The following is a 26,158-nucleotide window of genomic DNA, read 5'->3' as shown; positions in this document are numbered from 1 at the left end:
TTCATCATTTATTATAAATTCTTAAAATCGGACAGAAAAAAATATGAATAAGGACATACAGGCAGATGGGGTCTCTGGTGGTCTCCAACCAATGCGTTTCGACCACATAATGGTCATTTAGGACCCTGCTCCTGTTACCACACTGGATGTTCCTGTACACCCGTCCTGGGACACCCACACAGCGCCCTCTAGCGGACATAGTGGTCACTACACCACAGGCTCCATAAATAAAAATCTTCCCCTGAATAAATTGCCCCTTAATGTGTTTCCTGCACAAAATACCCCCCACACACACTGCCCCTTGCTATTGTATTCTTCCTTTCACGATCCCCCTTCCCCCATTAATTGCCACATTATGTGCTCTTGAAGTAATGCAACCCTCCAATCTTCTAAAATAACAAGACGTTTGTCAGTTCCTACTGGAGTGCGAACCATAACCTGATGTCTCGGTATGGCCCTGTGAAGACCTCATTATGCTGCCGCACGCCGGGCTGATGCACACTCCATTGCCCCTGTCCCGGCGCCACAGTGTTCAAATGTATTAGTATTTGAGAGACGTGAATACGTGTGAATACGTTTGAATACAGGAAGAAGGGACTCACACATCCTGGACAGCATCCTTCGGCGGTCCGTATGCAGGCCATATGTTGTGCAGGCCCGCACTAAAGCTAGCAATATCAGTTGTCTGACGTCTCGTCAAACATATGACAATGCAACAATTGAGGCATAGGAATATAAATATTACAACCCTGTTATCAGTTTTTTTTTAATAAAAAATATTTACATGAGCAAGAAAAGAAAACTTTTGTGCTATGACATCAGAACATTTATAAAACATTCAATGAGTGAGAAGAAAACTTTTAACAGTTTCTTTGGTGCCCATATTGTAAAAAAAACAAAAAAAAACTAAAAATAGAAAAAATAAAACCAAAACGAAAAGGCTATAAATAAACCACAAGCTCAAACAGAGGGTTTGCGTTAGTGCACATCATTACAGCTCTCTCCGTAAGAGTACATGGGAATTATTTCACAAATAAATAGCACAGATGTTTCAAAGCAGCAGGTCCAAGTCTTGTAAACAGTCCTTTCCTAAAAAACGCAGAAATGTCTCTGGGTGCAGCGTCTCAGCACTGACTAAAAGACGATTAAAAGAGTTGGCCCTTTGTTGGTCCTGTTTATTTGATCAAGATACAGATTTAATCTTTCTTTGTCGTTTTCTTCTTAAAAAAAGGTGCGTGGACATAAAATTTCAACGTAGAAGTGGTTATTTACAAAATTACTTTTCTGCTTTCAAATACACAAGGGTAAATTTGCTCCACAGCGGTAGCAACGGACTTCACATCTGGACCTAAAGAAAAAAAACAAAAATACACAAAGCACTTAGAGCTAATTCTGATGTTTTTCTCATACAAATCCCATCTGTGTTTTTATGGTCAGCGTTCATACCTAGTCGTGTATGTGGCTGTTCGCGTGTCATAGTATTTTAACAAAAATTACGGAGACATGTCCGATTTTTATCTGAACGGCAGAGGAAAATCACCAATTCAGGTCTATGGGTCTGTGAAAAACACGGGACCGCACTTGGATGCCATCTGTGTGCTGTCCATTTTTCACACTGATTCATATGAGTAGCTTGAGGGACACCTCCATCAGGTATTTTTTTTAATCTGAGAAAAATGGATGAAACTCTGATGGTAAAAACGGACATTGACCAAACTCTGACATTTGGACCATTTTTGTGTATGAAAAAAAAATATCACTGTCTGAGGCCTCAGAGAAAGGCTGGTATAATATACCATACAAATGTATAATATGCATATTTGAAAAGGGAATATGTTGTGTTGTTAAAGCCTAAGGGGGTGTGCACACACTGCGGATTTTGCAAAATCTTTATCTGCGGATTAGCCTGCGGTTTTCCCCTGCGGTTTAACACCTCTACAATGGAGTAGGTGTAAAACCGCTGCAATTTCCGCACAAAGAAGTGACATGCTGCGGTTTTGAAACCGCAGCAAATCCGCGCGGAAAAATCTGCACTGTGTGCACTGCGGTTTTTGTTTTCCATTTAAAATAATGGTACTGTACACCACAGCAACAACTGCTGCGGATCCGCAGCGTGTGCACACACCCTAAAGGGAATGACCTTAATGACATAATTGGTAAGGTGACCATGACCATACAACTTTAGTGCAGGCTTTTATGGCTTATGTCTAGAAAAGGCCATCAAAGTATAATCTGTTAGCCTACGTTCCCATGAGCTTTTGGTGAATTTTTGCACCTATTTAAATTGAATAACTTGTGGTTTTTCATTGCGTTTTAATCGCTACGTGGTGTCATACTTTAACCCCTTCCCTACACGCGCCGTATATGTACTGCTTTGCGGGAGCTGCATTCTCACAAACAGCAGTACAAGTACGGCACACTGATCGCGCGGTCTCATGCTGAGCACCGCAGCAATAGGGTGTCACCTCTGTGTGAGAGCAGACACTCTGCAGCAATGCCCACGATCTAAGGCATTTAACCCCTCTGATGCCAATGTGAGGAGAATTGCGCAGGGAGGGGGACAATGCGATGCGATCGTGTTGTCCCAATGGTCTCCATGAAGACCCCCGGCTGCAAGATGGCCACAGGGTGCTTCAGGGAAGGTGGTTTGGCAGTGCCTGCAGAGAGCAGGATCTGAGACACCTCCTTCCCTGTCAGTCGCTGCTCCAATGTTCTGCAGTGCAGATGCATTGCAGATCAAATCAGCAATCTGATGTAATACAGTAATGTCCCATCCTGGGACAATGTAAAGCAGTAAAAAAATAAATATAATAATTATATATTAAAAAAAAATCTCTAAATAAAGAAAACAAAAGCAAATATTTTTCCAATAAATTTATTTATGTAAATAAAAAAAATTAACAATAAAAGTAAACATATTTGACATTGCTGCGTATGTAGTTAACCCCTTTAGTGAACACTGAAAAAAAAAGTAAAAAAACAATGCTTTATCATCATATCACCGAATAAAAAGTGCAATAAAACGAGATAAAACAGATGAATGTAAATAAAAATGGTACCGCTGAAAATGTCATCTTGTCCCGCAAAAAACTAGCCGTTAGCTCTCAGAATAAAGCGATGGAAAAATAATTATTTCTATAAAATAATTTTGTTTGTGTAAAAGCACCAAAATAAAAAACAAAATATAAATTGTGTATCGCTCTAATCGTACTGACCCGAAGAATAAAGCTGCCTTACCAATTTTACCACAAGCAGAATTGTATGAAAAAAACAAAAACATAAAGCAATTCCTGAATTGCTGGTTTTTGTTCATTCTGTCTCCCGAAAATCGGAATAGAAAGCAATAGAAACGACAGCTGGTCTTGCAAAAAACAAGCCATAACATGACTGTCGGACAAAATATGGAAAAATTATAGCTCTCAAACTATGGTGACGGAAAAGCTAGTTTTCGCAATAAAAAGCGTCTTTTAGTGTATGACAGCAGCCAAACATAAAAACCTGATATAAATCGGGTATCGCTGTAATCGCACTGACCTGAAGAATAAAGTCGTCTAATCACTTATACTGCACGAGTAATGGCATAAAAAAAATAAAACTAATTCTTCACATGCTGTTACTTTTTTCATTCTGTCTCCCATAGAATCAGAGAAGCTAGGCGCACGTTTCCGTGTAAATCTCTGAAATACGTGATTCAGACAGAACCCTCGGCGGAAGATTCCCTATAATGAGGCAGATGGATGCACTGTGGACGCCATAGCACCTGTGATCCGGCGGTGTCCATCTTTTTAGGATTGCATAAAAGTGCCGTCGGCCACAGTTTTGTGCACTTCTGAAAAGAAGGACACTGCTGAACAGAGGCCAGAGTCCAAAGTAACTTTACTGCCTCATTACAATGAATGGATCCCTCAGTGGTTTCATCTGAATAACGTCATTCAGAGAATTAGATGAAAACCCCATGTAAGTGCTCAGCATAGAGAGCAGGATAAATGTGATCATAAATGTTATGTAAAATGTTCCCAATAAAAGCTCCAACTCAATCCACAAAAAAGCAATCCTTGCTCAGGTCTGTCATCTGTTAATGGAAACAATATAGGGGCTTCCACATTACTGGTAGCACATAGTCTATGGAAAAGCGAGATGGCTCCTTACTCGCCAAAAGAAATTCAGCAAATTCTCCACTCCCAAATTCAAATGCCCCCCTCTCTTCTGAGCCCCAGTGCGCCTAAACCACTTTTAGCATCCACAAGTTTTGCATTTCTCTAGTGATGAAAGACAGGTGCATGTCTACAGAAGCATGGGCTGGGCATAATGTATTGTCACTACAACGGCAGTTTGCAATTTTCACTCAGCAACATCCACTGATGCCTGTTTCTGGGAAACGCCCATGGAGTCAAAATCGTCACTACAACTGTAGATAAATTCCCAAAGAATTAGAATTTCCAAAATGGGGAAGTTTGAGGGAGGATTCTGCTTTTCTAGCACTTACAGGCTCTTTATATGGAATCTGCAAACTAGACTAGGAAACTTCCTCCCAGGAGGCAAATAGCGCGCCATCCCTCCCAAGTCTGTCCGTATGGCTAAGTAGTACTGACAACCACATATGGGCTATAGCCACGTTCAGCAGAAATTGTGGGACAAGTTTTGGTGCCATTTTTTACCCATTTCCCAGTATGAAAATGTAAAACTTGGGGCTAACACACAATCTTGGTGGTAAAAATGTAAATTATTTTATCTTCACTGCCCAATGGTATAAAGTCTGTGACACACCTGTGGTGTCAATATAATCACTGCACCCCTATATGAATTCATTGTAAAATGTGGTCACTTATGGTGTTGGCACCTCAGGGGCTCTGCCAATGTAACATGGCAACTGGAGCAAAATCTGCACTGTAATATAGCATTTCTTCCCTTTTAAGCTTTGCACTGTGCCTAAAAAGTAGTTTTCGACGACAAGGGCTGTGAACTCATGAGAAATTGCACAACAAATTTTGGGGTACATTTTCTACAGTTACCCTTGGGAAAATGCAAAATTTGGAGCTAAAAAAGATTTATCTGGGAAAAATGTGCTTTTGTTTATTTTCATGGCTTAACGTTATAAACTTCTGTGAAGCACCTGTGTGTCTAAGGTGCTCAATACACATCTAGATAAGTTCCCTAAAGGATCTAGTTTCCAAAATTGTGTCACTTGTTTGGGGTTTCCACTGTTTAGGCACATCAGGGCTCTCCAAACGCAACATGGCATCCGCTATTTATTCCAGCAAATTTTACATTCAAAAAGTCAAATTGAGCTCCTTCCCTTCCGAGCCCTGCTTTGTGCCCAAACAGTAGATTTCCCACACACACGTTGAATCAGCAATCTCAGGAGAAATTGCATGGTCTCATTTTCTCCTGTTCTCCTTGCGAAAGTAAAAAAAAAAAAAAAAAAATGGTTCAAAAGGAAACTTTTTGTGCAAAAGAAGTAAATGTTTATTTTTTTCCTTTCACATTCCAAAAATTCCTGTGAAGCACCTGAATGTGGATTTGAGTACCTTGAGGGGTGCAGTTTTTAGGATGGAGACACTTTTGGGTATTTTCTGTCATATAGGCTCCTCAAAGTGACTTCAAATGTGAGGTGGTCCCTAAAAAAAATGGTTTTGCAAATTTTGTAGTAAAAATGAGAAATCGCTGGTCAACTTTAAACCTTATAACGTCCTAACAAAAAAAAAATTGTGTTTCAAAAATTGTGCTAATGTAAACTAGACATGTGGGACAAGTTATTTCTGAACTATTCTGTGCGATATGGCTCTCTGATTTAAGGACTTAAAAATTAAAAGTTTGAAAAGTGCAAATGTTCAAAATTTTTGCCAAATTTCTGTTTTTTTCACACATAAACGCAAGTCATATTGAAGAAATTTTACCACCATCATGAAGTACAATATGTCACGAGAAAACAATCTCATAAATCAGTGGGATCCAATGAAGTGTTCCAGAATTATGACTTCATAAAGTGACAGTGGTCAGAATTGTAAAAATTGGCCTGGTCAGGAAGGTGAAAACAGGCTTTGGAGTGACGGAGCTAAATAAAGCAGTTTTTATTTTTTTTTATTTTCAGGGTATGTGCACACGCTGCGGATTCTGCTGCGGATCCGCAGCGGATTTGGCCCTGCGGATCCGCAGCAGAATTAGCTGCATTGTACAGTACCATTATATCCTATGGAAAATGGAAACCGCAGTGCAGACGGTGCGGAATTTTCCGTGCGGTTTTTGCTGCGGTTTTCAATCCGCAGAAAGAAATGGCATGTCAATTCTTTCTGTGGATTCTGCTGCGCTTTGCCATCTCCTCCATTGTAGAGATGATAAACCGCAGGGAAAAAACGCAGACTAATCCGCAGGTCTTTTGACCTGCGGATTGTGCAAAATCCGCACGGAAAAATCTGCATACTAATCTGCAGCGTGTGCACATACCTTTATAGTTCCTGGTATTTGGCATTGACAAAACTTTGATATACTTAGGTGCACCTTACATGCCCACAGCAGAAAAACACTAAAAAAGCTTGTGCATTTTTTAACTGGGAAGTTTACGAAACTAATGTAAGTCTATGGGGAAAATCTGTACAGAAAACTCAATGTACTCGCATGACAAATAAACATGCTGTGAATTTGAAATGTGCACCGCATGTCAGTTTACACGGAGCAAAATAAAGGCACAGGGGGCATGAGATTTCTATAAATCCCATCCACTTTGCTGAAACTGTAAGATGCTGTGTTTTTTGAAGCAGCAAAAATATGCAGCGCCCAAAAACTCACAGTGGGAACGTAGCCTAAGGGTCCAGTCCCTGACATTACCATAACTGGGAAAATGAAGAGGCCATGGAGCTTGCTGTATGTTCTCTTAATACAACACCCTCTACATAGGGATAACCTTCGCTGCACACTTAATTTTATTGTAAGATCCTTTTTTTTTCTGTCCAGTATTCAATGATTACCTGTAACTGTAATACTTCCAGTGGAGAATATCTGTAGTGTTGATCTTAAAGACTTTATCCTATAGCAAACGGCAGGGTGAAGTTCAGGCTCATAACTACAAAAAAAACAAGAACATATTACGTTTTAATTAAAATTTTGGAAACCATAAAACAAAAGGAGATTGCACCATAAATAAAAACTTGCCTGGCATTAGGCCTGTTACTTTTTGTAAATTCCGGTAGTCTTATTTCAAATGGCATGGTGCACACTGCCAGCACATTGACAACTTTAAACTCTGTGAACTTCACCTGTTAGAATATATGAAAATTAACAGAGTGAATAATGATCAAATAAATATATATTAATCATTAGCGATAAGTAGCAACTATGGAAAGTGTTTCAGTAAAGTTATTACGGCTTACATACACATAAGCGCTACTAATGTATTTGTACAAGCAGATGAATGTCAGTGTCTCTCGCGGAATTATACAATCTAATGCAGGGGTCCTCAAACTACAACCCGCAGGCCACATGCGGCCCGCCAAGGACTTTTATCCGTCCCCCTGGGCTCGGCCGACATTGAACTTCTCTGCAGTTCAATGCCGGCGGGCCCTGTAATCGCGGGCAGAACAACGAGGCGCCGAGGAAAGGCGTTGCGCAGCCCTCACTATGCAGCGAGCACACACAGTCGACGTGATTGTCACCACGCTGCCTGCGCGGCCTGATGACAACACGCCGCCTGTGCCTGTGGTGGAAGAAGACGGAGACGAGCAGGCGCATCTTCAAAGCAGTGGGGGACATAGGCGAGTACTGTTTTTTTTGTTTTTTTTTAATTAACGCCGGCTCCTATTGGGGACCTACAGTATGCTGCCTATTGGGGACCTTTACCTGCCAATTGGGGACATTTCCCTGCCTATTGGGGACCTGTGCTGCCTATTTGGGACATTTACCTGCCTATTGGGGACATTTCCCTGCCTATTGGGGACCTATGCTGTCTATTGGGGTCCTATGCTGCCTATTGAGGACTATGCTGCTTATTTTGGACATTTACCTGTCTATTGGAGACCTATGCTGCCTATTGGGGACCTATGCTGCCTATTAGGACATTTGCCTGCCTATTGGGGACCTATGCTGCCTATTGGGGACCTATGCACCTGCCTACTGGGGACCTATGCTGCCTATTGGGGCATTTACCTGCCTATTAGGGACCAATGCTGCCTATTGGAGACCTATATTGCCTATTGGGAACATTTACCTGCCTATTGGGGACCTATGCTGCCTATTGGGCACATTTACCTGCCTATTGGGGACTCTCACACCACACCATTCTGAGCCTGAGGTTAAAGTGGAGTTCCACCAATATGGGCACTGGTGAGACTACATTGATGGGCACTGATCAGACGGCATTGATGGGCAGTGCAGTTTGTATGTCTCTGTGCTGGCAATTTTATTGCTGGTATATTGTTTTTGTAGCGCTGTATATATATTGGTATTTTACTAATAACAATTTGGAATTCCTAGGAAACAATACCAAGAAAGAGAAAAATTGCTTCACTTGTTATGACTAGCAGTGACAAATATGGAACCGAACATTGACCATCTCATTAGCCAAAAGCAGGCCCATAGTTCCCATTGAAATACCGGTAAGTTTGTTGATTTAACTTTACTTTCCTCCTGTTTTGTTTTTTTTTTACTTCAAAATGAGATATGTGCACTGTGCATAGGAATTTGTTAACCGCTTTTTTAAACTATATTCCGGCCCTCCAATGCTCCGAGGGACCGTGAACTGGCCCCCCTGTTTAAAAAGTTTGAGGACCCCTGATCTAATGCATATGGGCACCCTGTGATCGCAGCTCATTCTCCTTCCTTAAATCTGTACCGCCACACAGTTCCTCCCTCCCCACCGTTAAACTACAGCTTCGCCATCACATCGACACTACTCCTCCTATTTGCCAGGAGCATGTTGGATATAAGACTACTTTTTCCTCCCAAACGACTTTCTACAAAGATAAACATACCAAAAATCCAAGCTTCTGGAGGCAACGAGCCAATCTTCTAGCGCCAAACTTGGCTTCATCTTCACTGAAACACAAGAAACACAATCCAGGACATTACTAGGTGCTAATAGCAAAGAGCCAACATAAAATCAAATCCTTGCTCCTAATCTACAGCGTTACATCTGATCTATTGCAGAGGTTTGATCACTTGTTTGGGTTACTGAACATATTGAGCGTGTCATCATTATCCATGGTGACGGAGAGGACACAAGGATGGTAACTAGTGGAGGCACAAAGGCTTTGTACTTGGCCTTGGTAAAATAAATACACACAGACTAGGTAAGTTCTAGATTTTTAGGAACAGCTTTTTTTTAAAAAAAAAATTCAAGGTTGCAAGATACTGTCATAATTGGCTTTACATTCAATGCCGCTCAGGTTAATGGAAAAATTAAGTAGATGGTGCAGGGCAAGAAGCCCCGAATTATTGGCTTAAAAGAATAAAGTTTTTTAAAATGATTATAAAAATTTCATAATTACAGCACATGTGTTATGCACTAAACAGGGACCACACTATCTTTTCATGCTTCGGGGCTCGTGTGGGATGGCGCCATTCACCTCTTAATGAATCAGGAGCGACTGGCTATAGATCACCTCCTTAAGACCAGGATGAAAAATGCTGGCCTGGATTAATCTGGGCCAAATGACTAGCACAAGTTCAGTATAAAGGGTAATAAAGAATGTTTATAAAAACAAAATAACATACTACAAAAACATTGGTTTCAGATTTTTTTTTTGGCTTTCCTGACCTAATGCATGCAGTCTTTTTTATCTTTAGTATTACTACAGTTCGAGTCTCTAGGTAACAATTTCCTATGGGCATAAAGTAGATGTTAATTGTTTTACTGTAACAGGTCACTGAGTGGCCAGCCTGCTGAAAATCCAAAGACTTGGAGGCATTAATATAGGCATTCAATGGTTAAGGCCCCCTTAATACTTAAGAGCCATATATATCTTGTGCAGGTTTTTTTAAGTCACTTTTGATGTATATTGCTCTGACCATTTTGCGCAAGTTCATCAAAATGGCGCACCCAATTAACGAATTTTGTGCCAAGCCCTTGACTTTCCCCCCCCCCTTTTAACTGTAATTTGTTTTGAGTTATTTATTTTTTCCAGAAACAGTTGCACGTTTCGCAAAGGGCGTTATAACTGGTATTTATAAAATCACAACAGGGGCGGAATGGAATGAACTTGTGCCAAATTTGGAGACTCGAAGAAAGTCTACTTTCATAAATCTGTCTAAAACTTCCGAAGATGCCACATTGATGTAAAAATCAGAAAAGTTAACTGAACGACGAAAGACTACTTGGGAAAAAAAAAAAAGGGGGGGGGGAATCGTCTGATGAATGAGTCGCAAATCAAAATATCAATTGAGCAATATTCCCGTAAAAAAAACATGGTGAAATGCAATGAGGAAGAGGGCCTCATACTGCAGAATGCTGAAAGTGAAGTCAGCATTCTACACCGTTGTCTAGATGCCACACTGTAGCTTCTCCTGTTCATAGACTAGTTGTAATGCAACACCCAGTTATCAACAGATCTCACTCGTGGCTGCTCTGATTCTTCTACAAAAGCAAATCTGGCACTTATGCATCGAATATCTGTGCCTTCGATCTGTGTACAATACAAGCTGTGATACTTTCAAAATGAGGTACTGTTAAGTACTAACCATGCAGGGTGCCCAAACTTTTCCATCAGTCCATTTAACTTTTCTGTAAGTTTTTAAAATGTAAAAGATAATATATTTTATTTTATTTTTTTTTTTTTACATAAAATACAATGGAAATATGCCTTAGTTAACTTGACCTGTTTTAGAGATCATGTCATTGTTAACTTGCTTAATTGTTGACAATAAGGGTGGGCGTTTTTGCTGCGCTTTTATGCCAATTTTCAGCTGTTTTTACAGTACCAGTAAAGCCTACCGATACTTTTACAGTACAAGCAAAGACATCTTCAGAAATCTCATGCACACACATCGTTTTGTGTGTCATCAGGATTTTGTGCTTTGCAGTGTTTTTTTTACATAGAGAATGTCACTTCTTTCAGCGCGTTTTTTCATCATTTTTCACTTGAATGGATGGTAAAACAAAACGCTGCAAATACGCAGGTTGACCTTTTTTTGCTGCGTATTTGCTGCAGAAAAGTCCAGGACATCAGGATGTGACCTCACAGTCAGCTCTGCCACCTCTAGTTGGCATGCTGCATGGTTGTAGGATACGTCCAATCAGCCTGCCATCCAGTAGACACTGAGCAGCGGATGGGGGAGGCCTGACAATACAGTGCGGCAAACACCGCTTCTGATCGGCGGTCAAAAGACAGCGTGATCCAGCAGCTATGATCGAAGGCATAAAGTTCACCTCCGGTCACTGGTGTCAGCTGATGGGACTATCGACACCTGCTGCACAGTGCAGAGGTGAGTTCTCCACAGTGAAAATTCTTCCGGTGAACTTGCCTCTGCACGTGCCACTTTCTCACGGTGCTAACGGGATCTCACCGAGGTCACCACAGTTCAGCTTAGCTGGGAACGCAGCCTCAGTGACGTCACAGCTAGTCACTGAGGCTGCGTGCGCAGCAGCTCATTCATCAGTGGTTCTCAGCCTCGACGGTCACATCTTGGTACCATCCAGGCAGAAAACAATATATTTATCTCCTACACATGGATTACGAGCGTGGGACAGAACAACGGAGAGGTGAGGAGTATTGTTATTTTTTTATTTTAATTCTCTTGCATGAGACAATGGCGTTGGCGGAATGGGTGATGTTGTAAGTATGGTTTAATTAAGATTTATGAAAGGAGTCTGTGCGATTCTTTCAATTAAAAGAATTTATTCTTGGCATGTCTGTTTTTATACAATATCACTATGGGGTTAGTAATGGGGGTGTCTTATAGACGCCTCTCCATTACTAACCTCTGGGCTTGATGTCACCTGACAATACAAAGGTGACATCAACCCCCCAACTATCACCCCACATGTCACCACTACATGGTAAGTGGGAAGAGCCGAGGAAAAGTGCCAGAACTGGCGCATCTTATAGATGCTCCTTTTCTGAGCCGGCAGAAAGATGATGCTGTAAGCCCGGGGGGGATGGGGGCAATATCCATGGCCCCTTCATAGGCTATTAATATCAGTCCACAGCTGTCTGATTAACCTTTGCCAATTATTAATTAAAGGGGAACCCATGTAAATTTTTTTTTTTTTTTTTGGGGGGGGGGGTCCCCCATTTTAATAGCCAGTAAAGGCTACGTATACAGCAGTGAGTTGATATTAATAGCCAGGGAACATCCAGGGATATTACCGCTTCCTCAGGCTATAAATATCTGCCCCCAGCCATCTGCTTTCCCTCTACTGGTTTAGAGGGAAAGTTAGCCCCTAAAACGCATGAAAATAGTATACGAACGAAAACCGCAATAAAAACGCATCAAAACATGCGCTTTTGCGTCAGCTTCTTTCCTGCCAAGAAATCAGGTTTTGCTGCAGAAAAAAAAAACGGCGCAAAAACGGCCAGTGTGAACATGCCCCGACAGTGATTTTGACCAGGGGTGCCCAAACTTTTACATGCCACTGTATAATACAGATTTAAGCAAAATGATTAGTAGCATCTATTGTTGCTGAAGCACGGTCATGTGAACTTCAGGTGACCTTTGAATGCCAGTATCTTGGATGGCTGTAGCATTAATAAAGGCTCACAATATCTTGACCAATCGGAAAATTTGCATGACCCTGGTCTAATTACTATGGAGTGCTGACATGGACGCTGCAGCAGAGTCCGGTGAAACTATTTATTCTACTCAATATTATACTTTATTTTAGATCATTACTAATTGCTGGATTTAAATGGCGATTTTGGCCATAATAAAGGTTGTGTGCCACATAATCACGTTATGCGGCTGCTACATTACATACAGTGGGGAAAAAAAGTATTTAGTCAGTCAGCAATAGTGCAAGTTCCACCACTTAAAAGGATGAGAGGCATCTGTAATTTACATCATAGGTAGACCTCAACTATGGGAGACAAACTGAGAAAAAAAAATCCAGAAAATCACATTGTCTGTTTTTTTTTCATTTTATTTGCATATTATGGTGGAAAATAAGTATTTGGTCAGAAACAAAATTTCATCTCAATACTTTGTGATATATCCTTTGTTGGCAATGACAGAGGTCAAACGTTTTCTGTAAGTCTTCACAAGGTTGCCACACACTGTTGTTGGTATGTTGGCCCATTCCTCCATGCAGATCTCCTCTAGAGCAGTGATGTTTTTGGCTTTTCGCTTGGCAACACGGACTTTCAACTCCCTCCAAAGGTTTTCTATAGGGTTGAGATCTGGAGACTGGCTAGGCCACTCCAGGACCTTGAAATGCTTCTTACAAAGCCACTCCTTCGTTGCCCTGGCGGTGTGCTTTGGATCATTGTCATGTTGAAAGAGCCAGCCACGTTTCATCTTCAATGCCCTTGCTGATGGAAGGAGGTTTGCACTCAAAATCTCACGATACATGGCCCCATTCATTCTTTCATGTACCCGGAGCAGTCGTCCTGGCCCCTTTGCAGAGAAACAGCCCCAAAGCATGATGTTTCCACCACCATGCTTTACAGTAGGTATGGTGTTTCATGGATGCATCTCAGTATTCTTTTTCCTCCAAACACGACAAGTTGTGTTTCTACCAAACAGTTCCAGTTTGGTTTCATCAGACCATAGGACGTTCTCCCAAAACTCCTCTGGATCATCCAAATGCTCTCTAGCAAACTTCAGACGGGCCCGGACATGTACAGGCTTAAGCAGTGGGACACGTCTGGCACTGCAGGATCTGAGTCCATGGTGGCGTAGTGTGTTACTTATGGTAGGCCTTGTTACATTGGTCCCAGCTCTCTGCAGTTCATTCACTAGGTCCCCCCGCGTGGTTCTGGGATTTTTGCTCACCGTTCTTGTGATCATTCTGACCCCACGGGGTGGGATTTTGCGTGGAGCACCAGATCGAGGGAGATTATCAGTGGTCTTGTATGTCTTCCATTTTCTAATTATTGCTCCCACAGTTGATTTCTTCACTCCAAGCTGGTTGGCTATTGCAGATTCAGTCTTCCCAGCCTGGTGCAGGGCTACAATTTTGTTTCTGGTGTCCTTTGACAGCTCTTTGGTCTTCACCATAGTGGAGTTTGGAGTCAGACTGTTTGAGGGTGTGCACAGGTGTCTTTTTATACTGATAACAAGTTTAAACAGGTGCCATTACTACAGGTAATGAGTGGAGGAAAGAGGAGACTCTTAAAGAAGAAGTTACAGGTCTGTGAGAGCCAGAAATCTTGATTGCTTGATTGCTTCTGACCAAATACTTATTTTCCACCATAATATGCAAATAAAATGAAAAAAAAACAGACAATGTGATTTTCTGGATTTTTTTTTCTCAGTTTGTCTCCCATAGTTGAGGTCTACCTATGATGTAAATTACAGACGCCTCTCATCTTTTTAAGTGGTGGAACTTGCACTATTGCTGACTGACTAAATACTTTTTTTCCCCACTGTAGAAGCAGAAAGTCATTGAATTATATATTTTTTTACATCAGCATATGTAATGATCTATCAGCTAAAAAAAAAATTACATATACAATGATACATTGTATATGTGAATATATACATACAAAAATTTCAATATATTACACTACATTCATATGCAGCTTTTTTAAAACATTTTTACAATTCACAACATGTGTTGTATGTGTACGGTGCTGCGGAAAGCGCGTTCCCGCTAAAAGCCACGAGTTTGCGGAAACTAGCTAGCAGGGCTGGCGATATCAGCTAGCCCTGCTAAACATCATAGCTGATACCATGCAGTAACGTCACAATTAGTGCTAGCGCTGATCACAGACGTTTTAACCCCTCTGACGCCACTGTCAATGTCGACAGCGGCATCAATTAGTGCTGTCGTAGAAGGTTCCTAGAAACCGAATTACCGGTAAGACATTCTATTTTCTCTAGTCACCTTCCACGACAGCCATATCGGAGAAATACCAACAACTAATTTCTTAGGGAGGGACAACAGCCTGCAGAACATATCTGCCAAACGTTAAATCCCTGTTGAAATTTAGTGTATAGTGACTGGTGAATGTATGTACAGACGACCAGGTGGCGGCTCTGCATATCTGCTCAGAACATGCGTTCCCTCTTCCTGCCCATGATGTTGATACTGACGAGCAGAGTGGGCTTTCAGAGATGTAGGAGGAGGAACGTTCTGTGACGAGTAGGTGAGGCTGATAGCTTGCCTGATCCAATTCGTGATTGTAATTTTTGCCGCCTTTTGCCTTTATTCCGACCGGAAATTTGAATCAATAAAATCTGGTCAATCCTCCAACTCTCCGTCTGCTGGAGGTAGAAGAGAACTACTCTACAGACGTCGAGGGTGTGAACGGCTTCTTCTTTCGTGTTGGAGGGGTTTGTACAGAAGGAAGGTAATACAATGTCCTGGAACCTATGAAAGTTTGAGACTACCTTAGGCATAAAGGAGGGATTTAACCTTAGGAAGACGCTATCTTCCGTGATGATCAAGTATGGCTCCTGTATTGAAAGGGCCTGTAATTCTCCTATGCGCCTTGTGGTAGTAATTGCTACCAAAAACACAGTTTTTAGTGTTAAGTTTTCCAGAGCCGTGGAAGACAGTGGCTCAACGGTTCCCTGGACAAGCCTTTGAGAACTAGGTTCAAGTCCCACGGAGAATCTGACTACAGAGTCGCTGAGGTTATGAATCGCTTGATCCAGCGATGGCTTGCCAAATCTTGATTGTAAAATGAACTAAGAGCTGATACCTGTACCTTTAGTTTACTACGAGTGAGCCCTAGAACTGAGCCATCTTGAAGAAATTCTAAGATCTGAGATATCAGGATGGAAGGGGTCCAGGGCCCTTAGGGAACACCAAGATGAGAACATCTTCCAAACCTTCCCGTAAATGGCGTTAGCCATGCTCAGCCTAGAATGGCCGGTGGCCCTGTAGAGTTTGGATCACTTCCTCGGAAAGGCCTTAAGCCATTAGAATTCCGGCTTCAGTAGCCGGCCCTCTAGGGGCAGAAGTATTGGGCCTTCCTGAGCCATGTTCCGTAGGGTTCCGTACCAGCTTTTCCCTGGCCACAAGGGAGCCACTAGGATTGTAGCGACTTGTTCTGCCCGTATCTTCTGCAGTGTTCTCGCTACCGTGGGAATCAGAGGGAAGGTGTAAGCCAGATTGAACTGCCACGGATGGGAGAAGGCATCTACTCCCCAAGCTCCGTTGGTGGACTGAGGGAACAATGTTCCGACCTTCGTGTTTTGTCGCTGGCAAAAAGGGTCCACATCGGGATTTCCCCACCTTGACACCAAAGGCAAAATACTGTTTGGTCTAGGCTCCATTCCCCGGAATGAACGTCCTTCCTGCTGAGGAAGTTCACCTGCTGATATGGACAACAGACGTTTCTCTGCCCAAGAAAAATTTCTTGCAGCTACCAATTTTTTGGTTGAAGAATTTCGTGCCTCCTTGGTGTCGGATGTAGGACACTGTAGTAGCATTGTCTGGGCAGACACGTACATGATGATTTGGACAAGGGTTGATGCTGCTTTCAATGCTTCCTCCACAGTTTTCAGTTCTCTCACATTTGAGGAGCTGGCTCTGACGTCTGGGGGCCATACCCCCTGGAAGTGTGATTTCTCCACTATAGCACCCCAGACTCTGACTGGCGTCTGTGGTGACAATTTTCAGGGAGAGCTGATCCCAGCTGATGCCCCGCTGGAGGTTCTAGTAGTCCAGCCACCATAGGAGAGACGCCTTCACATGACCAGGAAGAGGGGTTCTCTTGGTCAGAGTATTCCGATACTTCTTTGAACACCGGAGTACATAGGACCGAAGGAACCGAGCATGGGCTTGAGCCCAGGAAACAGTTTGGACGCACGCTGTAAGTGAACCTAGGATGGACATTGGCGTTCTCTGGTCTCCGAACCTGGAGGACCTCTGAACAAGGTCGAGTTGTCGTTCCCTGGGTAAGAAAGATGTTCGCCTTCCTGAGTCCAGGAGTATCCCTAAGAACTTCTTCCCTGACGAAGGAAGAAGGTCTGATTTCTGCAGGTTGGGGATCCAACCCAAGGACTGTAAAATCTCCAGGGACTTTCCTACGTCCTGGTTCAGGCGAGACATGGATGGAGCCCTTATTAGAAGGTCGTCTAGGTATGGGACAATGCAAATCCCCTGCTGGCAAATGAAGATCATTGCCTCTGCCATTATCTTGGTAAACACTCGAGGGGCTGATGACACCCCAAACGGCAGGACATTGAACTGGTAGTGGTTGACCCGGGGACCCTGGAAAACCGCAAACCTGAGGAATTCCTTGTGGTCTGGATGAATCAAGACATAATATTAAGCGTCCCTCAGGTCTATTGTGGCCAACACCCAATTTGTCCTATGAGGGGGATTGTCGACTTAACTGACTCCATCCTGAATCATCTGTACATTACCACTTGGTTCAAGGGTTTTAAGTTTATTATAACCCTGCTTTCCTGAGGGTTTTACAATTACGAAGAGGCGAGAGTAGTGGCTTCTGCCTACCTCATGTCGATTTGCATCGCTGGTCTCCCATTCTGGTCCCGGACCTGCTCCAAGTCGTCTAGTGACACCTGACGGGAGCAGTCACGCCCAGCGTGGAACTGGGGAAATCGCCTTGTAGAAGTGTCTTTATGTCTGACAGCAAGGATTTTTGGAGGTACGCCTGCAAGGACGTCACTCTTAAGCATTGAGGGGGAGGATTCTCGAACCTCAATCTCAGTCCATCGTGAAAGGTGCAAATAACCCATTGGTTTGAGGTTATAGATTGCAACAACCTAAGAAGTTCAAGGGTCGGCCCCCGACCGGAGAACCGTGAATTCTGGGAGGACTGGTCACGGGGAAAAAATCGTTTCCTAGGTTCCGGAAGAGACTTCTTTTTATCAGTTGCTTTCTCTAGGATATCATCCAGAGCTGGGCCACATAATAATTTGCCTGAAAGGGAAACGTATAGACGTTTGACAAAGTCTCCTCCCCCAGCTTTCAGCCACAGAGTTCCCCTGGCTGAGTTGGAGAGGTAAATGCATGACCCGTGACCTGCAATTGCAGGCTGGTCTCCCATTCGGGTCCCGGCCCAGGCCCAAGCTGCTTAGCAGCCGCCAACTGCCGAATCTAGAAGGGCCAGTTGACACTGCAGATTTTGCTGCTACCCGGACGGACTTAGCAGAAGCATCCGCTAGGAACCCTGTCGCTTTTGTAATAGGGAAAGAGAGCCAAGGGCTTCTTCCCTGGAGGTCCCGAGTGAGGTGATCCTCCGGCGTACGCCACCAGCAGACAGGGACCCAGATACACACGTAGAGGCTATATTGGCCTCAAGCAGGATTGTGGAGGCGTCCCAGGATTTTCTGAGCAAGCTTGCCATTGAGAGTTGCCCTTAAATGGAAGAGCCGCTCTCCTGCACGTCCAGTTTAGGGACTTCCCATAAGGAGCCATCTCTGTTCAAGGGAAAAACCGATTCCTCAATTCTGAGGTGACACCAAGTCTCTCTCGGGAGGGGCCCATTACCAGCCGTGAAGGCTTCAGCCCCTCCAAACATCTCATCTTATATAGAGAAATCCACTTCCTCCTCCCGTACTACCTAATCTGGTCTCTCATTCCCATCTCGGCCCAGCCTCAAGCTGCTTAGCGGCCGTGACGAATGTTAGTCACGCTCAGCCTAGAATGGCCGGAGGCACCTTCGGAAGAGAGATAGTATTCCCAGATCTGAGGGTGGAAGTGGAACCCTCATTTTCCCAAGCATCCTCTGAGTTAGAGGTATCAAATTCACCCGAGTCAATCAGATTACACAGGTGCCGATTTCCTCCTAGCAGGAGGGGGTTGTGGCTGGGAAAATAGAAGATTGGACTTCTTGTCCGATGAGAGTTTTTATACTGTCCAGTAGGGAGGGCTGCTCTGTACGTAATACATCGTCCGTGCAGGGCTGACAAAGCTACCCCTATATGAAGAGGGAGGCCAGGAACCACACCTGGTTTACTCTTTTTAGGGTCAGAGGCTACTTACAGTAGGAGGGTGACGCTGTGCCTGCAGTAGCAGGCAGTAAGGGTTTGTCGCTGTCCATGGTCAGTCTTCCACAGTCACTGTACAGATAATGGCCTTACATGGATGCACCCGGACCAGGATTACAATAACCGAGGTCCATTCAGCGTGTTGTGTGCTCCTCCTCCCCTCGGTCCAAGGGTGAGGGTCATTTCAATCACCTCTCCCCACAGCTGAATTCCCCAGCTGCTCAGCGGCTGCCCCTGCACACTCGGCGGTGCTCCTTCCTCTAACGAGAGCAGCCACGCTCAGTCCAGAAGGGCCGGTGGCTGGAGACCCGGACCGCGCCCGCAGTCATGTGTGCGTTCCCGCCTGGCACGCACGTGGAAGGCAAACCGGAAGTTCGCTGCCAGTCCCGACGCCACCTCCGGTGTGCACGTGCGCGCCCGGATTGCATGCTGCATGGGGAGGAGGACGCCGGGGAGCTCCAGGAGGACCCCGGCCGCACAGCACCGCTTTACCCCGCTGAGGGGGCGCAGGAGGGGTGGGAAAGGGTCCCGAGTACCACCAAAGTGGAGACGGGAGCAGCCTTCCTACGGAGGAGAGCAGAGCCCCCGACAGTTGACTGCCCGGCGTTACAGGTATCTGATGATATAGTGCCTCCGGTCGCCGGCCACGGCAGCACTATCAGGACCTCTTTATGCCCCATAGGGGACAGGAAAACCACTGAATATAGCAGGAAGGGGAGGGTTATGTAACCTCTTGTGCATCTCCTGTCCCCCATTAGGGCGGGGAGACATCCTCCGATATGGCTGTCGTGGAAGGTGACTAGAGAAAGTTAAAGTTTAAAAATTGTGAAATTTTCAATATTTTTGCCAGAATTCCAATAATTTCACAAATAAACGCAAAAAAAAAAAAAAATGACTCAATGGTAAATTTAACAAAGTACAATATGTCACAAAAAAAAAAAAAAAAAAAAAAAAAAAAGACAATCTAGTGACACTGGTCAAGAATTGTAAAAATTTGCCCTGGTTAGGAAGGTGAAAACAGGCTGGGGGGGGTGAAGGGGTTAGCAAATAGGAAGCGGCTTTTTACAGTACCAGCAAAAGTTAAGAGACTTCGGAAATCTCAAGCACACGCATTTGTTTCCTGAGAGAATGGCAATTCTTTCAGCATTTTTCACATATATAAAGCAATGAGAGTCCAAAAAAATGCAGCATTTTTCGGCATTTTTGATAAATAAAACTCATTTTATAAAACATGTATTTTAGGCAAATTACACATTTCGAATTTGCAGCTAAAAAACATAGCAAACCCTAAGTTTTGATCTCGGCGTATTTTTGCTGCTAAGAGAGCTGGTTTTAGCTGTAGAATAAAATGCAGCAAAAACTCAGGTATAATATGGGGGGCATATGGAACAGTTTTATTAAAATAATGGATAAGCTGAGTGATTTGAGTGAATGACAAGAAAAGAATTATTGCTGTCACTTCCAATGCTGGAAAAACTGCTAGATATTGGTGCTGGGGCAAAGCTATAACACTGTCAATGAGTGCGTAGTGGGTGGGCTGGCTTTGAAGACAATGAAATGCACCAAGTGTTTGGGGGCGAGAAAAAAAGCACAAGACGCTACCTAACCTGGAAAATTAGCATGTAAAACGGGATGCAAGCAATGAATGGTAAAAAGTAAAATTTGATACGGCAGGAGGTGGATTTGAAATGCAATATATCACTGATTAGCTAAAAAAAAAAAAAAAAAAACATTGGACAACCCTTAATGCGGTAGCACAGATCTCATTACCTGGTCGCTCCTGTACAAATTATTTTTCCTGATGACCAGATTGTAGCAGTTATTCTGGGTTTTCGAAGTTTCATGAGCACCTTCTAAAAATGAAAGATAGAAAAAAAAAAGAAGTGCAAAGAGGTGTACAATGGTTTGTGCATCGCCATAATACCATGCTCCCACGCAATCTGACTCCAAGAACGAATAAAAAAAAAAAAAAACTCACGCCAACTTCACGCTTGTATATGACATTTGCCCCCTCTAGTGCAATCTTCCGTAGGTTTAAATGGCATCTTGTTCGGAACACACAGACGACATTGGTAATTAGGATATCTAATGCCACATCATTCTCTGCATCCATTGAGGTGGCTTACTTGCTGCTTGCCCCCACCATGAGAATTTGTCCTGGGGAGAAAATATAAATAAAGATTACGTATTCACTACATTTTAACAAACTAAGACCCAGATTAATTAAAACTGCCATCTTTCATGCCAGTTTTGATGAACAGTGCGCTGGTGTAAGACGTGCTCAAGTCACTAGAAGGCTTGCGCTCCATGAAATTGCTGCATCTTTCCGCTCTTGTGCGCAGCCGGAAGATGTACATCAGTCAGGTACTTGAGTTCATTTTTGTCATAATTTGACACTTTTTTCAATGTAAATTATGATTAACTAGCTGGCAATGCTCAGGAACACCCTCCTCTGTGCAAATCACTTCTCCCTTTTCAAACTTGCGATGGCTGGCATAAAAACTCAGTTGAAAAATGTAAGCGCAAAAATTTTAAATCCGTTTTGTGCCAGAAAACTGGTGAAAAGTGCTCGATTAATTGAGGCCCAAGTCTTTTTTTATGTTATATATCATCAATATCGGATTGGTGAGGGGTCGGATACCTTGCTCTGCCACCAGGAAGTGATTTGCTCTGGCAGTTGCCAGATGAAAACACATGGAAAAGAGCTGTAAAGTGCAGCTTCATTTAGTGTGTAGCAGCCTCCGCTGGGTACTGTGGGACAGCTCCTATCTGTTTGAACTGTTTTGCAGTACCAAGGAAACGGCAACTACACAATGAATGGAGCAGAACTTTGCAGCTCTATTCTATTTGCAGGCGCAATTAACAGCTTACAGATCCAATATGTGAGGTACAGACCCAATATTAATATCCCTATCCCTGGGATAGAACATCAATATGGTGTAAGGGGACACCCCTTTTTGAAAGGCTTGTTTCTTCAGAGACAATTCCTTAAAAACGCAGCGGCTGTGGCAATGGGCAGATTGCTGATGGTGTCAGGAGTGGGACACCAGGCAAACAGCAGATTATGCTGGATAATGCCATAGCCAATCCAGGCATCAAAGTTGTTGTGGGAACTGCTTAAAGGACTTATCCAGTCCAAAATAAGTCTGCAGGCACTCTGTATTGAAGTTCTTAAACACACCTATATGAGTGCCAAGTATTTCTACATCACAGCTGACGAATTTGGTTATCCTACTTGTGCACCACCAGAATTCCAGAAGTGCCGTGTTTTCCTAATTACTTCAGTACCGTACATGTGCACTCTGGATAATATCTTCTTCTACCTTTTCGTACAACGTTGAATAGACCATCAATATCATCTCACAATCTAATCTCTCGACCAATTTCCTGCAATTTCAACCAAAAGAAGCAAGGGGGGCGTGACTTGGAAAGAGAATCTAGTCAACTTGGACCTTCATTGCGCCACGCTAACGGAATACCTGGAGGTCCAAAGTATCCCCAGGGGCCTTCATTTTTCTGGAATTTCTTCATCCAATAAATAAGTTCATAAACACACCTATATGAGTGCCAAGTATTTCTACATCACAGGAATTGGAATTGTTGAATAAAATGAGTAAAAAATGTTGTGTGCAAATTGTAAGGTGGAGGTAAGAGTAGGGTACTTGGTTTCACTATAATAGGTGTCAGCACCTTTGTTAACCAGAGCTCTATATAAGGTTCAACCTCCCATGCTGTTAGTACTGCTTTCCAACAATAAGTGCTGGAGCACAAGGAATAATAATGTAGTCAAAATAATACCAGGTATAACTTACTGTAGTGCTGAATAAAAGACCCATGTATACTCGGGCTGCCACCCCCGGGCATATACCTGGTATTATTTTGACTACATGATTATTCCTTGTGCTCCAGCACTTATTGTTGGACAGCAGTACTAACAGCATGGGAGACTGAACCTTATTTACAGCTCTGATTAAAGGGAATCTATCACCTCATTTTTCCCCTATGAGATGCAGCCACCGCCATCAGGGGCTTATCTACAGCATTCTGTAATGCTGTAGATAAGCCCCCGATGTAACCCGAAAGATAAGAAAAATGAGTTAGATTATACTCACCCGGGGGTCGGTCCGGTCCGATGGGGGGGTCGCAGGTCCAGCGCCTCCCATCTTCTAGTGATGACGTCCTGTTCCTTGTTTCCTGTCGCACACCTGCGCAGGCGTAATTCTCTGCCCTGCTGAGGGCAAAACAGAGTACTGCAGTGCGCAGGCGCTGGGAAAGGTCAGAGAGGTCCGGCGCCTGCTACTCTCGACAGAAGCAAGGAGGAGGACGTTATCGCTAGAAGATGGGAGGCACCAGACCTGGACCGCGACACCCATCGAACCGGCCCGCCCCCCGGGTGAGTATAATATAATTTGGTTTTCTTATCTTTCAGGTTACATCGGGGACTTATCTACACGATTACAGAATGCTGTAGCTAAGCCCCTGATGGCGGTGGCCGCCGCTTTTAGGGGAAAAATGAGGTGACAGATTCCCTTTAACAAAGGTGCTTATACCTACTATAGTGAAACACAGTACCCTACTGTTACTTCCACGTTACAATTTGCACACAGCATTTTCTACTCCTTATATTCAACAATTCCAATTTCTGTCCAGACATTACTTCTAGCACATTATTTTATTTAAAAAAAACGTAGATTAAGTACAAGATGTACCTTTTCAGCACTGTTTGCACTTTATTAAAGAATTAAATAAATACTTAATAAATCATTGTTCTATCATATTTTTGAAACCACTAAGGTGATAGCTATTATTTATATAGCGCCATTACTTCCATGGTGCTGTACATGAGAAGGGGGGTTACATACAAAGTTATAGATATCGTTTACAGTAAACAAACTTACAATGACAGACTGGGGCAGAGGGGAGAGGACCCTGTCCTTGTGGACTTTCATCTACTAGACTGTTTTTCTCTGGGCTGCTTATGGTCATATCTTATGCTCAATTTTTAAACTTCCCCTTTCAAATGTATTGAAATGATGATAAACTTTGATGTTTTCATATTTAGACTATGGTAACTTCTTGTACAGATTGAACATCTCTGGAAGTGTGGTCATATATCGTATCGTAGCTTTGCAGAGCTGGGGGTTTTGGTTCAAATCCCACCTTGTACCATCTGCAAGTAGATTGTATGTGTTCCCCGTGCGGGTATCCTGCTACACACCATGGACATACCGATAGGGAGTTTAGATTGGTGCCGGTGATGATGGCTGTAAGGTGCTGTGGAATTAATGGCGCTATATAAACAGAAGTGATCACGTAGGGCGCGTGAGAACTGGCACTTGGCAGCAATTTGCTTCCAGGATAGTCCTGATGTCAGATTCTCGGCAATGATGGTTTTTAACCAGCGATCACGTAGAAGACATTGTTGGCTCATTCCTTAGGCTTGTTTCTTCAGGGTGGATGCAGATATACTGAGGGTGTACAGTGAATGACGAACATAATGTGAAACATCAGAGTAATGTACAGGGGGTCTCCCAAGGTGCCGCATACGGGGGTCTGATCACTTTGCACAGGGTGCTCTGGAGCAGAGGAGACATGGGCCCACCCTGCAGCCTTGTGGGTGCACCTGTCACCCTGCCCACACTACACTGGAGCTTAGGAGGCCACATACTGGAGAGAGGGTATTACAAGGTGACTGAGAAGAAGAGCTGAAGCAGCTGCAGCAGTCCAGCCACGGACACCATATTCCCCAGCATTATGAATCCCAGGCGGGCACCATACAGCTCCCCAGCAGTTGTAGTAGGGCCATGGCGCCCCCCTCTGACATACCTGCCACCTGCACCGTCAGAGCCGGTACAGCCCACCGTGCACGGCGATGAGAAAGGTAAATACGGGTGTCCCGGAAGCAGTGGCTGGGCCTTAGTAACCCCACCATACACTTCCCTGCCACCCCGCCCACAGCACTAGGCTTTACCAATCCGTGAACCGGGCTTAAGCCACCAATAGCGGTACTCGAGTTTACCAGTGAAACGCTCGAGAGCGAATGAAAGGAAGCCCGTGATTGGCCGTCAGCAAGGATGTGACGGCTAGCAGGGAGAGATGCTGGCAGGGTGCTCTTTGTTTGGAGAAGTTGGACTAGTGGGCTGGGATGCGGGGCTTGCTGGGAGGGGAGAAGAGGGACCGGAGTGATGCTCGGCAGGACAGGCCCTTAGCTGACAGCTTTCTGTCCGACCTCCCCACGTCTGTGCTCGGGAGCATGGCGAGCGGCAGCTTTTCCTCAGAGTGGGGCAGTGGTGTATCCACCACAGGCATGGCGGGCACTAGTGGGTCCATGCTGGGCTCAGTGATGTAGAAAAGCGGGAAAAGCTGCGGCTTGTGCCGGGTTCTCCCTGTGTTAGTCATGCTATTGTTTTAAGTTGTTGAGAGAATGTATTGACATGTAGGAAACGAGCATCATGTCAATTCTTGAGGTGTTTCTGTGGGAAAAAGCTCCAAATGTGCCCACTAAATGAATTAGAAGCGGAAAATGACTCCCACACCCCGGAAACTGGCCAAAACATTAGCACCGAAACCACTTCATGACATGGTTGTCGAATGGACATGGGTCCCTATTGATCAAGATCGGCATGATGGAGTCAGACTCCTGAGGAGCACAAATCTCCGCCTCCGATAAATGGCGTGCATTGCCATGGCCACGCCACAAGTCTTACTCCAGTCAGGGACCAGTGATCGCCACCTCTTACAGCTGTGGCGTCACGCCACCGCCATTCCATTTCAAGCCCCAACTCATTTTTACACAGCTGTCCCAAAATTTTAGCGCAACGCTAAGTTGCAGCAAAATTTTTGCAACATTTGGCTTTTACTCCATTTTTTTTGAGGACACGTTTTTGGCTGAGTTCACACGTGGCGTTTTTTCGCGTTTCCGTGGCGGTTTTAACCGCGCGATTTTGCCGCGAAAACGCGAAAAATAAGCATCCCATGCATTCCTATGGGATTCCGCAATGCTGTGCTAATGCTGCGGTTTTTACCGCGGCGGAATAGCTTCGCGGTAAAAACCGCAGCATGCTCATTAATTTGCGGAATCGAGGCGATCCCGCACCCATAGGAA

At 43.9% G+C, this 26,158-nt stretch overlaps 1 protein-coding gene across 2 annotated transcripts; it reads right to left on the bottom strand.

Moving 5' to 3' along the window:
• Positions 1–752: 752 nt before the first annotated feature.
• TBPL1 (TATA-box binding protein like 1) lies at positions 753–25,037 on the bottom strand. 2 transcript variants are annotated; one of them, XR_012232286.1, is made up of 8 exons: positions 24,880–25,037; positions 21,032–21,210; positions 20,824–20,906; positions 8,964–9,027; positions 7,150–7,253; positions 6,966–7,060; positions 5,529–5,618; positions 753–1,348 (listed from the first exon to the last, which is right to left on the bottom strand). XR_012232286.1 is itself a non-coding variant. In XM_073575846.1 (7 exons), exons 2-7 carry the CDS (start codon positions 21,164–21,166, stop codon positions 1,269–1,271), a joined length of 561 nt encoding a protein of 186 aa, XP_073431947.1. In that variant the 5' UTR covers positions 21,167–21,210; positions 24,880–25,037; the 3' UTR covers positions 753–1,268. The 2 variants fall into 2 exon arrangements, 1 of the variants encoding a protein (XP_073431947.1); XM_073575846.1 differs by lacking the exon at positions 5,529–5,618.
• Positions 25,038–26,158: the final 1,121 nt, after the last annotated feature.

This window comes from Dendrobates tinctorius, unplaced genomic scaffold (genome assembly GCF_039654945.1).
Source record: "Dendrobates tinctorius isolate UK_male_01 unplaced genomic scaffold, ASM3965494v1 ptg000046l, whole genome shotgun sequence".
In the NCBI taxonomy this organism is placed as follows: domain Eukaryota; kingdom Metazoa; phylum Chordata; class Amphibia; order Anura; family Dendrobatidae; genus Dendrobates; species Dendrobates tinctorius.
The sequence above is the reverse complement of the archived record's forward strand: the minus strand, read 5'-3'. Positions and strand labels throughout refer to the sequence as shown.

Excerpts from the sequence above, each read along its gene's own strand:
- TBPL1 (XM_073575846.1), bottom strand. The coding sequence starts at position 21,166 with ATGGATGCAGAGAATGATGTGGCATTAGATATCCTAATTACCAATGTC. Across the intron at positions 9,028-20,823 it reads ATTTGTACAGGAGCGACCAG|TGAAGATGAAGCCAAGTTTG; the intron begins GTAATGAGATCT and ends CTTGTGTTTCAG. Across the intron at positions 7,061-7,149 it reads AGTAACAGGCCTAATGCCAG|TTATGAGCCTGAACTTCACC; the intron begins GCAAGTTTTTAT and ends TTTTTTTTGTAG.